General features: G+C 39.1%; 1 protein-coding gene across 1 annotated transcript in view; it reads left to right on the plus strand.

Moving 5' to 3' along the window:
- GABRB3 (gamma-aminobutyric acid type A receptor subunit beta3) overlaps positions 1-6,632 on the plus strand; it is a 115,864-nt gene extending 109,232 nt beyond the window's left edge. The window contains exon 9 of the mRNA XM_063149732.1: positions 2,667-6,632. Coding sequence (XP_063005802.1) covers positions 2,667-3,017 — 351 coding nt within the window. The 3' untranslated portion in view covers positions 3,018-6,632. The remainder of the gene's footprint in view (positions 1-2,666) is intronic.
- The last annotated feature ends 11,924 nt before the right edge of the window (positions 6,633-18,556 follow it).

An 18,556-nucleotide genomic window follows, 5' to 3' on the forward strand; every position in this document is an offset into this window, starting at 1 on the left:
TTCAGTCTTCTCCTGATCAAGGAATCAATTTTATTCCTATTATTTTCTTCTAGGAATAAAATGAATTCCTTGATCAGGAGAAGCCTGAATGCGTAGGTGCAGCCTCCATAATGCAGGCTTTCAGCTGACAGCTCGGCACAGTCAAGGTTCAGTGTAGAAGGACAAAGCACCCAGGATGGGCTGATGTCTGTGTCTATGTAGGTGGCGGACAGAATCAGGAGAGATCAGGAAGTCCTGAGGGAAAGAGGAATTGACATTTTTGGTGGTGGAAGGAAAAGGAACAGAGACCTGCAAGGGCTCTAGGAGTGAAGCCCACCAAAATGGTCTCTGCTATGACATTTTTAGTAAGCTGAAGGATGTTTCTCAAGGCCTGGGAGGAGATGGGAAAGATGACATTTGATGCCATGGGGATCTGGATGAGAGATTTACTTTAAGCTTCACAAGGAAAAAACAGGTTGTTGAGATATTTTACACATTGCACACAAAAATATCCTGATCATAATTTGTACTCTTAGCGGGGAAAAAAAAAACCAACAAAAGAAACTGAATCAGTTTTTTCAGAGACCACCATAAGTAGTGATGATATCCATGACTGTATTTTACACTTGTGTTTATTCCCTGGTTACAGAGACTGCTCAACAGCATGAATTCCTTTCTACAAACCTTGATATCTTACTTTTGTACCCAAAGGGTTTCTGCAATGGAGAAAATAAATTCTTCTTAATCACCACTGAGGTTTCTCCATGCCATTATTTTTTTCCTACTTGCCTGTATATAATTTGTAATATTTTGCATTTTTTTCCATTTGCAAGCACCTTGGCAAAGCATTACTGATATGCTATCATAATTGTCTTCCCTGAGAAGAGATAAGCTGAAGCATCAATAATTGATGAAAGAAATATCCATTTCACAAAATTTCAATAAGAATGAAAAAAGTTAAAAGCATATGGACAGACACATAGCTGCACATACTTTTAATCCATCACACAACTTGCAAAGGACATGGTATCAGATGACTGTGCAAACTTCAGAAGGCTGTGACAATAGCCTGTTTTTACAATCACTTTTAAACTGATGCTTCTAGAATGAAACGTTCAACTGCTACACAGTTCAAACAGCTAGATCATGTGGCAGGTTAGAAAAATGTATTAATTGTGCGATGAATTATGGATGAATAAATTGCATATGTAAAACTGGAAATTATCCTGTATTCCATGATTCACTATCTATTTTTGACATGGAGAAAAATATTCTCTTGAACAGAGTCACACGTGTGTTAACTGTCTGAAAATACCCAGCACATGGCATTTTTTTTTACCTTCAGCCATCATTTTCCTTGCCCAAAACTGGCAGAAAATTTGGAGCTGATCCCTGCATTATCTGTATTGACTGTTCATCCTTCAGCCTGTAGGGCCTGGTGCATGGGGGTTGTGCTGCCCCACCAATGAAACTATCAAATACTGATTAAGACACCATTCCTTGGAACTTCTCCTCAGTGCCACTCATGGAAACTTTTAAGGTTTCTGGACTGATGGAGCCATACACAACTCTGTGCTGCTTCTCTTTTGCCACTCAGGAGACTGGAGAATCTGGCTCAGATTTTAAGAGGCTAAATGATCAGGACCTTTTCTTTATTATTGAAAATGGCATCACACTGCTCTGTACTTGGAAATTTACATGGGGTTCTTTTGATTTTTGTATGGAGCTCTCTGTGATATGCCTGACCAGGGACCTGGATTTTTGTCTATCAGGATGATGCCTAGTCCTTGACTGGGTATGAGTTACTGCTAATACAAACATTGACCTTGCTGTAGTTGTAGTTGCTATTAAATTAAGCAAAGTATTATTAATACTAAACCAAAATATCTACATAGAAATCGCTGTCAAGTTTCTCTCACCAAGACTTTGACTTTGTTAGCATGTGATAAATATACTTTGTGCTAAACACTGGTCACTGCCTCTGGAATAGGATGGTGAAAGGGAGGAGTCCCTCCTATTTCCTCAATCCATCCACTTTTTTTCTATGCCTTAAGTTCATTTGTTTTTGAGATCAATCATGCAGACAGAAAATCCCTGCAGTTAAAAATTGCCATGATTGGAAAACTCTGCAAATGACTTTGGAAGGAAAACTTCAGGAGATAAGTTGTAAATAAGCTCCGTGATTGTAAAATACAGAGTTCAGCACATCAGAACTGTTCTTATGATTTTCGCAAACTTCACAGGCACTTTTTAAAACCTTATTTTAGATCACCGTTAGGAAAAAAAAAAACTAGCCAGTTTAATTTAATTTCCTACTGTAGCAGAAAGAGGATCCATCCCTTACTCTCTTGCTCTATTGCCAGCAATGCAGAGATTTCACTGATCTGTACCATCCTTTAAAATGTGGTTGGTTCAGAGGGAAAAGAAAATGGTGGAGTTTGCCAAGTATGGTTTTGTACTGGATGTTTGGTAGCATGATGATAACCCTGTTTGTAAAAGTATTTAAGTACTTGCCTAATTTTAGGCAGCTGAATAGTGCCATTTCTTTTTTAAGATTATCACATGCTTAAAAATAATTACATTATTTTTCTAGGTATGTATGGGTTTGGAGATTTACATACACCCACATTCCGTTCATCGATGTCAAGTCTTTTGAAAGACTTTATGTTTCTATTTTTTCCCCCTAGGTGGACACCCATGGAAACATTCTGCTAACATCGCTTGAAATTCACAACGAGGTGGCAAGCAACGAGGTCACCACCAGTGTTACAGAAGCCCGAAATTCAACCATATCCTTTGACAACTCAGGAATCCAGTACAGAAAACAGAGCTCACATCGTGAAAGCCTGGGAAGGCGTTCGTCAGAAAGAACAGGCTCCCACAGCAAGAGGGGCCATTTACGAAGAAGGTCTTCGCAACTGAAAATAAAAATCCCCGATCTAACAGATGTGAATGCCATCGACAGATGGTCAAGAATGGTGTTTCCATTCACATTTTCTCTTTTCAATTTAATTTACTGGCTATACTATGTTAACTGAGTGACTTAGTTTTTTTAAAGGACTTCAACTATAACAAGTGAAGTACTACTTGCCTGCAGAGTTTATATATATATTTATATATATATTTATATATAAAAAAAATATATATATGAACTTTTACTATGTAGACCATACTCATGTATGTGTGAATACATGTAGCAAAGAACTGTGTGTACTTTAAAGCACATACTGCAAAGCAAAAATACATGTATGCACACACACATGAACACATTCATTCTGAGGTTATGGACACTTTAACATAGAATGCACTTCACAGGAACTTTTTAAATTGAAAGGCAGGTGTCATCAAAGAAGCAAGCCTTGAGAAAGTAAGTGTTGTATATTATCACTACAAAACCTTGATTGTCATAGAAATTTTTGAACAGCTGTAATCATGTATAAAGTCAGTATTTAGTAACATCCTTTGTAAATGCTGCCATACACACGAATCATAAAGCAGTAAAGTTACACTGGTAAGTTAAAGTAAGTATTTATATTGCAGATCCATCAACTACCATTTCATCAAGCCAAATTTATTTTTCTTTGCTAAATTTTTTTGGGTTTATATATGTCATATTTTCCCAGTCCAGGATGGACATAGTTTTTAATGATCTCTTGCTTTCTCTTCTGCAGTAAGCGAGCTGATCATGGGAGTGTTGTAGGTCTTTGGAGACATATACAGGTTTATAATATTTCAAACAAGCATTTTAAGTGTCCATCAACAGTGACATGAATCTTTTGTAAGTACTGTAAATGTACAGCACATTTTCCTTCCCTTGGACTGATTCCAGCTGCCATGTCATTTTGAAAAAGAACAGCACATTTCTAGTATAATTTAGCTGAGAATTCAACTACTGTCAATGTGCTCTACATCTGCTGTAGATTTAAAGATTGTTATTCCAGTGAAAGCATAGAAGATGTCTCAGGTTATTTGTTACTTCAACATGAAATCACCTAGCTGTAGCCTTTTTTAAACATGCATTCATATTATTTAACATTCTTATAACATTGTATGTTAATGTAAAATATATTTGCATAATATGCATATAAGTATATTTTCTCAATATTTTTCTTTCCTGTGCTTGCTATTGTGACCGCATGTTATGTCATATTTTTGTTTCTGTGATGTTATAACTTTTTATTCTCTAGAGTTGAGCAAATAGAGCACTTCTGATACTTTGATTCAGTAATGGAGCATTTTCATATTTTATTTATATACTGAAAGTATACGCCTACACTTACCAAGGTAGTGTGCTGCCATCACAGATCACAAGAGTATGTTTTGTTTCAGCATTAACTGTGTTCTAACATACCCTTCATGCAAATGTGACCATTTTAGATTTGATCCCAGTTCATTCCCTCACTGGGATTCCAACTTTTTTCAGTCTAGTAAATTGTAGTCATCGAGGTATGCCAATTTCAGATCTGTAAACCTAATTTGTTATTTAGCAGAACTAAATCTTTCTAAAGAAAAGAAGATATATTTTTTGTAAACAGTGTTTCTATCACATACATTCTCAAATAACAAATACAGTAGCATAAATAGATAAAAAAAAAAAAAATAGAATTCAGGCTTAGCCCTGACAGTTCTCTGCATGCGAAATTCCTGTGGACATCAATGGGATTTTTTGACAGAGAGCTTTGAATGCTAGCTGGAGACTTCTATGGGCAAAAATATGTGTGGATATGCATCTAGCAAAACCACCAAATATGAATGGAAGTGAAAAGGCTGCCCTGGCTCAGTAACGACTGCCCCCTGTTCTCGCCAGGACTTGATTTACCTGTGAGTAGAGCAGCGATACTTGGGCTGCTGCCGTGCACGGCCCATTACTCTTCCCACCCCTATTTGCAGCTGAACTGTGAAACTTTGCTCTGGACCAAAATTCCAGTGCAGATTTGCCTGGTGTGCAAAGGTGTTCCAGTTCCATCCCCAAGGCTGCTCCCTGAGCATGGACGGGCTGGCGCAGTTGCCTTGCGGCATCCCTGCAGTGCGATCCCAGCCGGGAGCGCTCACCGGAGCCCCGGCTGCTGCCTGGGCAGGATCCGCACCGCAGTCCCGCTGCAGCCTTGGCAAGGGTGCACAGTGGCTGAAGCTGCAGTTTTTAAGCACCGTGTCTGCAGACAACTACACAACATGAAGAGCCTCAAAGGAACCTGTATAGCTGGAGCAGAAAAACTTGGTGTTTTAAAGCTCCTCAGTATTAAGTCCCATTGGTAAAGCGCAATGTATTGTGAGCTCTTCAATATCTCTCCAGACTGTGAAGGGATTATAGAGCACATTGTCACCTTTATAATCAAAGTGACTAACAATTAACGCCTTCCCAACATACATATTAGAAAGAATAGTTGAAAACCTCTCTTAAGTTTTTATCTTAATAGCAAAATATGTTTAAATAAAACTATCTGATTTTTAATAAAAATTATAAATGGTAGGCTTTGCTTTAGAAAAATTTCCCCACTGAAATTATCCCCAGGCAAGTCTTCCTGTAAGTGCCCTAAAAGAGCTACCCTAAGAAGTCGGATTTGAGAATGGTCCTGTCCTCATGATTTAACTTCAGCACTCCCTTTTCTTCAAGCCTCACCTCCTAGAAATCACATGGCCAGGCAGAAACCTTCAATAAGAAGTGACTTTTTAGTTGTGATAGAAATGTATATTCCAAATCCCACTGAAATCAGTTCTTCAGTGGCTTCAACTGGAATTTCCAAGAAGGCAGAAAATTACTCTCTGCACAGAGCAAAGAGGCAGTGTGGATTTTTCGGGGCCCTGCACGTGCAAGAGGCTGAGTCTCTGAGGACTCTCTCCCTCTCTTACCCTTTGCACTGCTGGAGGGCAGCACGTTACTGCAGCCCCCTTCAGGGAACTGTGCTCCCCATCTTGCCCGTCCTTGCAAAAAGTAGGCAGTTGCACATTTCAGCTTTTTCAAAAGATTTCACATTCATTGGTTTAGTCACAAACAGCTTTAACCTTGAACAGATGCAAGTCTTGGTTTGACTTGAAAAAGGCCAGAAAAATCTCACCTAAGGTTAGTACTTCATCATCTTACACACACATTTTTTGTGCCTTTTTTTGCCAATTCTGTTCCTACAGTCCCAGCACGACTTCTTACACACAAAAACACACACGTACAACCACGTGTTAAGAGCAGTTTGCCTTGACCTCCCATTTTCTGGCTCTTGACCCTGTGCACTAGCTGCAGTATATTATTTTAACCATAGATTGCTTTAAGACTAAAAATGGTAATTTCAATTAAATCACACCAGAGTATTGTATTTCATAGCTAATTAACTCCTTTGTAACTCAACACTACTATAAATAACATTTAAACATAATTTGTTTGTAAAAGGCATTTTAAAAAAGGAAAAATAGAACTATCTTCTGTTATAGCCCAAAGGGTCAATAAACAGTAGAAATATTATGGTGGTTTAACTCCAAGTTGATTTCATCCCATTGTAAAGATAAAGTAAAACCCAGTTCTTTTTGCTTATGGCACAGCTATGTATTTTTGGTATTCTTCTGCAGTGAAAAAAAAGAATAGTAAAATGGAATGATGAAGAGATGCTTTATGAAAATATTGATGAATGAATATTAATTTATTAAAAAGGATTTAAAAATTATTTTATTGGGGTTTTTTTCTGGGAATGGAGGGAGCGTGATGACTGTTTAGCCAAATTTATTCTTAAATAGCATGTGATGATTAGTGTTACACATTTTGCAGAAAAAGACCAAATATGGAAGCATTTTCTAAACAACACACAAATAGAAGATGGATTCTGGAGCATTGAACAACTATATTTCCTAGTGCTTTATATAATAGATAAAGGAAGAAGGAAAAACTACATCCACTGACTTAGCAAGATTCTTAATAGCAAACCAATCTGTCTTCAAGCTGTGGCACTGCCAATTGAGAGCAAAAAGTTTGATCTGTGCTTTGTATGAAAAAGTCTGCTTCTACCCAGGACACAAAAGAGGTTTTTAATATCAAAACAAGACCATGTTTATTTATATGTTTCAGTAATCAAGAACTGTGTTCATTAAACTTTTTATTGTTCTTTTTATTTTAGAGGAGTCAGGATACAGAGAATTTTATGAAAGGGCATTTTAAAGACACCTTGATATTAGTGCTACAACCCCTTCCCCCAAAACCAAAAAATACCTTGAAAATTTGGAAAGCAGGAACAAGCTGTCATATGCTTGCTTAAGTCTCATAGTAGCTAATGATACATGTCATAATTTTAAAAGCAGATAAAGAGATTCAGCACCATAGTTGTAATGGCCTTTTAAATCAAAAGGAAGGCTCCCTCTTATTTCAGCATGTTTCTGCCTGTTTAGCAATGCTTCCCAGGTTGTAAGTAACATCTAAGATCTATTTTTTCTAGTCCAGCCTGCATTGTAGAGTAGGAGAGATTAACCTTGTGGCAAGCTTAGTTTTGTGATTGGGAATATTTGCTAAGAGATGCATTTATTTGTGTATATTGGAGATGATGAATGGATAAATACTATTTAATTGCTTAAGTACTACTCATTATATCAAAGGAGTTCAGATTCTGGTAGAAATGATGGGTTCTTTTCTCCAAATCATTATGGTCCTGTTAGTATCAAGACTGTTTCCACAGATGTTTGTTTTATACTGTCACAACAGTAAGTGCCGCCTGCTAAGAGAGGTACAGCAGTAGCTGAAAACTGAACTAAAACCAGTGGAGATCTCAAGGCTTCTTTGAATTGCTTTTGAACAAAGAAATCTCTCATAAGTGCCTTCAAACTCCTCCAAACACAGGGCCAGGGCTTTACAAGAATTATTTCAGATCGTGGGTGTTTAATTTATGTGGTCCTTATAGCTTGTGAGAGCTGACTTGTGGACTCTGACATACACATTCAGAAAATCAAACCTTTTGACAGTTTTCCCAACCATACAGCATCACTTGTACTTGAAAACTAAAGCTATGTAGATAGAATATGTAATACTATAAAAATAAAAAGCAACTACCCCTAAAATCAGCCAAAGTTTAAATCACTAATTAACTGAACTTAAGGTAATGCTTAAGCCAGCACAACATTTGTTTGGACAATGTCCCTTAGCTTTGCAGCATTCACTGTTGTATGTCTTTGTTCCAGAACTGCAGCCTAATTTAGGTTTGCACGTTTTCTTCTCCCCAATGGCAAGAGAAAACCCAGACAGTGGCCCTGCACTGGCATAGCTCCAGCAAGGCAAAGGGAGAGCACCTCTCTGGGTTTTCCCTACACTGAGCTCTCCAGAAAGGCTCAGATCCCCATCTCTGAGTCCCTCCTTGGAGGCACTGATCATTCCTTTAACTCCAGAGTGAGCCTTAGGCTAACTCTGAATTATCCCCCAGCTTGCCACCAGCAGTTGGGTCGTTTCAGCTGTTATTGCTCCTGCTGCAAAAACCTGGAGATAAAGGAGCTGTTACCCCAGCTATCAGAAGGTACACTGGCAAACAGCATGTGGACTCAGGGCTAAGATACATCATGGTAATCTTTAGGTTATTCATTCTAACATTGTATTTAAATATATTTCAGTTATGTTCTAGCCTTCAAGGGTTAGAACACTTGTCTCCAGATGCTGGTGCTTTTTATACCTGGGACAGAGCATGGGGAGTTTTTCTAAACACTTTAAATCTGCCCAGCACTGCCCTCCTGGGCCTTTCCTCCATCCCTCATGCACACCACAGGTCAGAGTTTGCATTTCCCCTGCCCTAGGTTAACCATCCACCTGCTGAGAGCCCAGACCTGCAGGCGTGTGCTGCCAAGTGCTGACTTGCTCAGCTGTACCATTAAATCCTCTGCTTGTTAGAGAGTCTCTCACAGATTAGATGCTATAATTAGTCTAACAGTGAGCTGCTGCTTCACACCTTCTCCTAAAATGCCAGCACTGCCACAAGGGACCCTGTTTTCCCATTCTTTGAAAAATACTAGAAAAAGAGGAATTTGCAGACTGTCAGACAATTAAGAACCTCTCTCCGTTCACCCAGGCTCACATTTTGCTTCAAGTAATAAATTTAATCTACAGGGACAGAAGTAATTTGGTACAAAATTTCCTGCCCAGGGCTACTCTTAAGAGTTTGCAGTCCAAAACACAAGTAATGTAGGTAAGTGCTGAAGTATTTTAAATTTCTAGCAACAATCTGTACATCTTGTTTTCCATTGGAGGTATTTAATGTGAGAGGCACAAACAACGGCAGGAGCAGGAACCAGCACAGTAAATCTCCCTACCCAAGCTGGCCAAGACCTAGGCTGGAGTCAGGCACGTGTGCTCCTCCTGCTTTCAAAGGTCTTTCTTCTTGGCTGAGCAGCTGGAGAGTTTTGATGGAAACTCCAGCTCAGCAGAGAATGATCCTGGAACATGACCCAGAGCACTCTTTGGGCAAGTGCTTTAGGCATCTGCCTCTGATGTAAAGAGCTGACAAAAGCACTACATCTAACTGCATCTTAGATAGAGGGGAGTCTCCTGTCATGAAAAGGCTTTGGGTGCCAGGCATGTCTCTGAGTGCCTTCAAGGCATGGATTCTCCCTACACTCTCTTGCCACTGCACACTGGATGTGCAGCTTTGCCCTGCAGAGCTGTACAATTCTCCTGCCACAGGAGAGGACCCATGGACTGAATTCACTCCATCTCACATGGCACATTTATCTGAGGTATCTAGTTAGTCCTTCCATCTTTGCAAATCCTATTTTTAACACGTGAAAATACATACTATCATCCTGGCTATTTAAAGCACACATTTGGAGTTCCGAGGCAACATTTTTAGCTTCATTTCTTCAACTAGCTGCAAAACCATCTCCAAAGTAAGATTTTAGCAGAGGAAACTTGTGCACAGAAGTGCTGTTGCATGCTGCTCTGCAGCTGGAGTTGCTGTGCTTGAATTTTGCATGTGATAGGAAGCATGAGAGAGAAATAATGCCAGGGAAATGGAAATAATTCCTACACTTGCCTATATTTATAATGTTTTGGATGAAACAGTTTCAGTGCAGACGACAGAACACATCCTGTGATATGAGTGACCCCATATCATGACAAACAATGGTTGCCTCCCTTTGGTATCAGAGCCAAGTGTGGGTTCACAGCTTTGGCTGAAAACTCAGAACCACATTGGCTATTGGAAAGAAAATTACTTCTGATTGTTTGGTGATAAGAAAACTGTGACATTACTTCATTTGCAAATGGGAACAATTTCAAGACATGTTTTTGCATGAACTTAACGGACCTGACTGTCTTATTCTAAGCTGGAAGCTACTGCATCATTAATTAATTTTTGAATTACTATTTCATTTTCCATTTTTAATGTGAAGCATAGAGGGGTTTTGTTGGTTTCTCTAAAAATACAATTTGCAGCAGGAAAGTAATTAATTGGTGTTATAAATGAATATACAACTGCACATTGTGCAAGATATTAGAAGTGAAACATCCTAAAAATACTCATTACCTGCAACAACAGCTTGGGCATTATTTAAAACACTCCTGATAGTTCTATTTGACAAATATGTTTATTTTATAACAACACTGATTGGGTATTCTATAGGGGAAGTTAATATAAATGCTTCCATGTATCTCATTTGCTTTGACAAGGTAGTTTTTGGTGAAGCCAAAGCTGGAACAATTTGCTAATGACCTCACTGATGTTAAATTTCTCTTGATCATGATTTCTTGCAGACCTGTAACATCCTGAATGCAGATGACAGTTTTGACATTCACAAAGATGTAGGTTTAATTATCATCTTGATTACTTGAGCTGGAAAGCCAGATGCCTAAATATCAAGAAAGGTCGAGTAGAACAAATCCTGATAGTTGGTATCTTTCAGTTTTGGAAAGGTTGCTTGGATTGAAAGGTGACTTAGAGAATAACAACAAGTAATTCCTTTGCATAACTCTCTTTCTGCACAAAGGAACGATTGTTTAACAACATTTAAATAAGGATTTGATCCTTAAAAAGAGGAAATTTGAGCTGAAATACCAAAGACATGTAAATCACTTCAAATAAAAGAAAACAGAAAGGAGACACCAATATATATAAAGACTTGATAGTTTTTCCCAGTGCCCCATGACAGGTAACACTTTATTGTTGAGAGGCTCACATAAAGCACAGCAAGCCACCTCTTTAATAGCAGAGAATTTGTCAATATCCTTTGCCTTTATGTGCATGATTTATAAATCTATTTTCTAAAGCAATTTGAGGCTTGTAAAATCACACCATTATTTAGTACACAGCTCCTCATGGATTCTGGTTTATCAAGTGTTAGGTAAAGAGGGGAAAAAGCATCTGCTAATCACTCATTAGCAAGAATAGATTCAAACAAATTACTGCTATTATGAGTTCTGATCCAAAGCCCATTATAGTTGAAAGAAAAGCTCTCAGAGGTTTCAACAGGCTTTTCATACCACCTGAAATTAATATTAACCAGACTGCTGGAAAATTTACATCTTAATTGACTATATGAAGATCAAGATATAAAAATTTCTAGACTATAAAATGAGTATAGGAAAGATCAAAACACAGTAGTGGACTGAAACCAGGAATTGCACTGACAGAATGGATAGGATTTTTTGTGATTTTAGTTTAATCGACTACATTGTTGATGTTGAAGTGAAAAACAACCAGGCTCAGTTTTTGTTTGTCCACTGTTGTCTACAAAACCTATGCTTGCCCCTTAGCAAAAAAATGCTAAACTGAATGAAAAATCCTTCAAATCACCACCAAAAAAATGGAAACAGAGCACATCTGGCAGGTCAGAAAACTCTCCTCATCTCAAGATGGCTGGTGTCCTACTGGAACAGATAGGAATTTTATTATTCTTTGTTAATAAAAATGTTGATATAATATTTACAGTATTATTGATGTTTAATCAGACATTTTACATGCTTTGTTGGAAAGGAAATGTTTACCCAGACCTAACAGTGTTGAACCATGTTGAATTTATAGGACAGTTCTAATTTGGGAAATGAAGAACTTTTGGCCAGAAACTTTCCTAAATACAAAACTAAAAACATTGCCTGGCTCTCATGCTGCTTCCTGCCCACTGACACCAGTCCAGCAGTCTCAGAGTGAGTTACTAGAGGTTCAAAGAACAGAGAAATCACAACACCCAAAATGAAGGAGAACCTCCAAGGAGGGGCTACCTTCATGCTGCCAAAAATTTAGCAATTTTAGAAGAATTTCTGTCTAATATTTATTTAGGTGCCATTTATTTGGAGTTCAGTACTGGCTGGCATGTCAAAGGATTTTGAAAAGCATATTTAGTAGCTTCAGCTGCAATAAGAAAATGTGTTGGTAACTTCTGAAACACGGTCTTCACAGATGTGCATTCTTTTCCACTGTAAAATGGTTGTAAATCATGAAGGTAAGAGCTTCAGGGGACTGGCTGGGTGAGGTTGAAGCCAACTGTGGAAATTTTCAGTACACTCAATCTTATTGATAACTGCTAGCTGACAAAAAGGCTGCAGCAAATTCTCCCTTCATTTCCATTTTCATTGGCTTTTCCCAAAAACCTGAGCATTATGAGCATCCTGCCTTGCCAAAACCAGGCAATCCTGTCACTGATACTTTTCCATGCAGTAATCAGGCTCCAGTTTTAAATGCCAGATGTTGCCCCAGTAGCACCAATTGAGAGGACAGTGCACACCCTTGCTGTTCAGATGGGGAGAAAGCTCCCCAGGATGAAAGTATTTATGGCTGATTTCCCCTTTTGCTCTTTTGCCAAAATTGCCCTCTAGCTCGAATAGCCCTTTTCCATCTGGCATTTACTCTTGATATATTTCTAGAGAGAAATCACATCCTTCTCAACCCTCCTTTTGATAAACCGAAATGAGTTCAGTTATTTTAAGTCACATTGTGTGCTTTTCTCCCCTGACCACCATCTTAGTCTTTCACCTCTTGCAGAAAAAAAATATAATAACCCTCTTTATGCATCATAAATGACAAAATTATTATATACTGTTCCTACTGTTTTTATTCCTCCTTATCATGTCCTCTCTTGTGTCATTTCAACACACTCTCCCAATAACAATCATCAGTCTCTTTCCCTGCCCAGTTCTTAGCTCTTCATTTACTTTTATTCATCTTTTGTGTCTGTAATTCATTTTTCCCTGCTGTGTCCACTTGCCTTCTGGTGTAGGCAATGGATATTTTCCAAGATGCCACATTTCCTCCACGAGGTCTTGGGGCTCAGACCTTAAACACCTCTGTTACAACATTAGCATTAATGCTGGCAGGAGGAGACTTTAAATGCTGGATTATTTGGGGGTTTAAAACTGAAGTAATTGTCCATACATGAATCCAGGTGCTCAGGGTAGGGCTGTATCAAACCTCAGCACCTCCTTTGGCCAACTCAGCTAAGTATAAAAAATGCTTACAAATGTCACCCTTAATGAACTTCAGAGGAAACCATTGGCAATGGCAATAACCGGCCAAAGTGCAGAGCAGTGCCCTGCACACCTGGCTGCCCCGTGCTCCATCTCCCGGGAGGATGTGTACTCCCAGCTCCAGGGGAACTGATGGATGGCCACCCATAGAAACCTTCCTCTCCCCTCTTTCTGAATAATGATGGAGCTGATGGGATGCCATATCACCCTGTGTGCCAGGAAAAGCCTCTCTGCGGCTCTGGGGATGCTCTACAGCTCATCCTAAAAGCCTGAGAAGATGCTCTGAAAAGGGTCATGTGCAATACCAAGAGCAATTTGTAGAATTAAATACACATCTTGTTTGGATGCCAATTCTTTTTGGTTTACCATTCATACAGTATCAAAAATGAAAACAACCTTGAAGAGGCAATTGTTGAGTGCTACGCTAAAATTCCTTCTCATCAGAGCTGCTACTGAAGGACAAGAGGATTATTTATGTGGATTTTTTTTCACATAATAGAGTACTTGTCACAGCTGCAGTTGTGGCCTTTTTTAAATCTAATTGCAGACTTGAAATGCAAATGACTGTAAAATTTCACAGACTTATTTTAAAAATATAGATTTTAAAATACTACTTTTTGTTGCCTGTGAGTAGCATTTTTTTGTTGTTGTTGTCTGGAGGTATTTATTCTGAAATTTCCCAGGCAGTCAAAATGCCAAGCTTATACTCTAGAGATGCGTCTTTGAGGTGCCAAATACAAATGCATGTAATATTAGGGACATATTTTGCTTGTACTGAAGAACAGCATTACAGACAAGCATGCTCTCTGCAACCTTAATTCCCATTACTGTGTATTAATTAATGCAGTATATTGCAAGTCCTTATCTGCATGATTTTTTTCCTGCAGTATTTACATGCCAGGGTGGGCCAAAATTTCCACAATTGTCTGCTGAAAAGTCTGAATATTTGAAGCTGGCAGGGGGATGTTTGGATGCTCAAAATCCTCAATCAGAAGTAAGCAAATGTAAATTTGCCCTCAGGAGCAGTGGCCTGTGATGGTGGAGTCAGGTCTGGTGTCCAGTTTGTTCCAGGCAGCTGCTCCATGGATCCTGCAGCTGCTGGCTTGGATGCAGTGATGATGCTGGTTCCTACCTTTCTATTTTTAAGGATCTAGGCCTTTAATATTTGTACTGGGGTGTAGTTGTGTACTCACTAAGAAAAGCAGGATGAATCCCAGTTGTTGGAACAAATTGCTTTGACTGAGAACAAAACCAAGTGGTTATTAACATAACATGCCAGTAGGAGCCTTGCCAGTGTTGACTTAGGCCTCTGGGCAGCGATGCAGTGCAAATAGCATTAAATTGCAACTAAAAGCTTGAAACTGAGGAACAGAAGAGTTTCAGAGCAAGTGTGTAGCAAGCAGAAAACTAAGAGAAGAGGAAGACGTAAGAAAGATCTCTAACAACACAGAAAGTCAGGGCTTCTCTGAAAAAATTCCCCAGAAATTAAGCTGGCATGTCAGTGCCACAATTTTTTATGCAAATGCATAGAATCATAAAATTATAAATTTATTAAGGTTGTAAAAGACTCCAAGGTCATCAAGTCCAACCATTACCCTAATTCTGCCATGTCCACCACTAAGCACCACATCTACAAATTTTTTAGTACTTCCAGGGACAGAGACCACTTCCCTGGGTAGTCTGTTCCAAGGCCTGATGACCCTTTCAGGGAAGAAACTTTTCCTACTAGCTTATCTAAACCTCCCCTTAACCCAACTTGAGGCCATTTCCTTTTTGTCCTATTGCTTGCTGCTTTCAAGAAGAGGCCAACCCCCAACTTGCAACAAGATTCTTTCAGGTGGTTGTAGAGAGTGATAAGGTCTCACCTCAGCCTCCTTTTCTCCAGGCTGAACAGCTGCTCCTTGTAAGACTTGTGCTCCAAGTCCTTCACCAACTCTGTTGCCCTCCCCGGACATGCTCAAGCACCTTGATGTCCTTCTTGAATTGAGGAGTCCAGAACTGAACACAGGATTTGAGGTGCAGTCCCATCAGTGCTGAGTACAGGGGGACCATCCCTGCCCTGGCCTTGCTGGCCAGGTCACCATTGCTGACACAGGCCGGGTCACCATTGGCCTTCTCGGCCACCTGGGCACTGCTGGCTCATTTTCAAACTCTGCCAACCTGCACTCACAGGTCCTTTTGGCTGGATATATTTCCAGCCACTCTTACACAGGCTTGTAGTGCTGGATGGTGTTTTTGTGACCTCGTTGAACTTCACACCATTGGCCTTGGGCTCGTTGGTCCAGCCTGCCCAGGTGCCTCTGCAGAGCTTTCCTGTCCTCCAGCAAATCAACACTCCCACCCAAAGTAGAGTTATCTGTAAAGAGGCTGAGGGGGCCTCTGATCTCCTCATCCAGATCATAGATAAAGATATTAAACAGGGCTGGGCCCAACACTGAGCCCTGGGGAACCCCACTAGTGACCTGCCACCAGGTGGATGTGACTCCATTTACCAACACACTCTGAGCCCAGCCATCCAGCCAGTTTCTTACTCGATGAAGTGTGCACCTCTCCAAGCCATCCACTCTAGTGTACCTGAGGGACTAACCCGTTTTCAGAGATAGCTGTTTTGCAATTTCTCCAAAAATCAATTTATTGATGTCTGTCTCAGGTTGGGATGTCCAATAATAGGCACCTAAAACTGCTAACTACCTTACCTACAATCATCAAAGGAAAATCAGAAATAATTTAACGACAAATGTAAATTCAAAGTGGATCAAGCTACAATTCTGCTACAGGCAAGTTATCTTGGATAATTCAAAATTTCTGTTCCTCCTGAGCTGCAGAGACTTTTATGGGGGCTTTGCTCAGTAGATTCTTTAATGTACATCAATGCTTAGTCAGTGGAGATAGGTAATTTTAAAGATATGTTTAGGAGCCTTAAGGATTTAGCAGAAATCCAGTATCTGATATTTATACAGGCATCACGTACTGGGAGGAACACTCAAAGGGTGTTCCTGAGAGACACCTGCACTAAGCTGCCTGTAATTTTTTCACCACCTGGAAACAGCATGAGCTTAAGTGGAAGCAGAAAAACTGTGATTCCACAGCTCTTCATAGAGTGTAGCAAATCCTTCTGAGGCAGAGCTGTTGCGCTCGATGTGGCTTCCTTATAGCTCTGAGATGAGAATTTCTAGTGACATACATCTCTGGGCTGTGCCAGCACACAGCCTGGCTCAGCACTAGTTCAGAAATATCTCCACAAGGCTCCATTGCATCATGTAAACTCACCCTTTGTGTCACTCCTTTTACTCTCTGAATGGTGCAAATGTACAGCATAATCAGTTGCATGAAGACAGAAGTATAAACAACAATAAAAGATTAGGAGAACATGGCAATTAATCACAAGAATGCAGGTTCAGTGAACTCTTGTTGCCATTTTTAATGAAGAGTACATTATAATTAGAGATGCCCAAAGGGAATTGCAAGCACTCTCACCTTGTTGAGAGCTTGTTCTCACCATTTCTTAGGCTGTTTGAGATTTCTTCATGAACCATGTGCTGTGTCTCAGTGGTGGCTAGAAAACATGGAAGAAAAGAAAGTGAGAAAAGAAAAGAAAAAAATTGATTCCAAACTCTTCCTTTATATTTCTTTAGAACTTCATGTTGTTCCACAGGGTCTTCAAGAACTGTGAAAGTAGTGTAGAAGGAATCCCTCTGTAACCTGCAAATTACAGATGTGTCATTTGTGGTATATCAAACAAAACACCAGCAAGGGAAATTTAATTCCCTTTAAAATGAATAATCTGATACAGACATTCCAAGTAGTTCACAGTAGGGGATATCAGAATGCACAATTCTGCACACCCAGCTTGGACAAAAAGCAGTTTTGGCACAACTCATCACTGTGTGATGGAGTCTGATACACATAACGTAAGACATTAGTTATGTCAACTTTGAGGATTCCTTCTGTGATTAATTTATGTGACTCATATACAAGGTTAACAGGTTTTCCCACAGATGTTTCCTGTTTTCATTAATTTGATAAGCCACTCATTTTGTATACCATCCATCAATGTATAGATTTTCAGAAAATTTATTCTTCTGTAAATAATTTTCCCCAATAATTTGCTTCTCTGTGGACTATCCACAAATTATATTTTACTTCAGGTACAGATTAAGACATAGCAACTCGCTGTTATTTTTCTAAATGTGATTTAGGATGGATTTAATATATTCTTGTTCACACACAGATTTTTCCTTTAGAGTTCCCAGATTTCTCAGGGTTCCTAGATTTACAGAGCTTTAGGAACTCTGGCACAGTCAAAATGGGTTCACAAAGGGAAAGTCCTCTTTAATTAATTTGATATCCTTCTTTGATAAGGTCACCTGTCTTGTGGAAGAAGGGAAAGCAATGAATGCAGTTTTTTGGATTTTAGTAAGGCTTTTGATTTTGTTCCTCACAGCATTTCTCTGGACATAACTAACGTGCTTTAGCTTTTGTTCAGCCCTCAAGTGGTCAGGCAGTTGGAATAAATTTTTGTTGTAAGTCCCTTCTTACAGAAATAGTGTATTCTAACAATATATGTGCTGTTATGTTACATATATGCTATATATATATATATATATATATATATATATATATACACCTTTATGTACTTGTATACCAAGCACATAAAGTAAAATTATAATTGTATATCTATTATTTTACAAGTTTATATGTGTACCCTTCTGAGTTCTTATTCCTAAACTGTGGATAATTAGGACAAAGTTATCAAAATTGTTTCCCTAGATTCATGTGTTTGTTTTCAAGCTGCAACACCTTGGATGGCATTTCTAACAGACTTTCAATAATATTTAAAAGACACCCTGACATTTTGAAGAGCAGGGATGCAAAGCTACCTCTGTAGTTTCCGTGAGGTAGCTGGTGATTTGATTTGTTTAGTCAGACAATATCTATACGTCTCATTCATATACACAAGTGTTCAGAGGAAGGAGAAAATTGCTGAGAGCCTGAAGTAAGAGCCTCACAGCATGCTTGAATGGTTTTCTCCCCTTGGAGATTACAACTTGCATGAAATGTGACACAAAATACTCTAAGCTAGGAGAGAAATTCAAGAAGGCTGGAGAATAAAAAACTGATACTTTCAAGGGCCTTCCTGAATATTTATCTTATTTGGGATGTGTC

Source organism: Melospiza melodia, chromosome 2, assembly GCF_035770615.1.
Source record: "Melospiza melodia melodia isolate bMelMel2 chromosome 2, bMelMel2.pri, whole genome shotgun sequence".
NCBI classification, from domain to species: Eukaryota; Metazoa; Chordata; class Aves; order Passeriformes; family Passerellidae; genus Melospiza; species Melospiza melodia.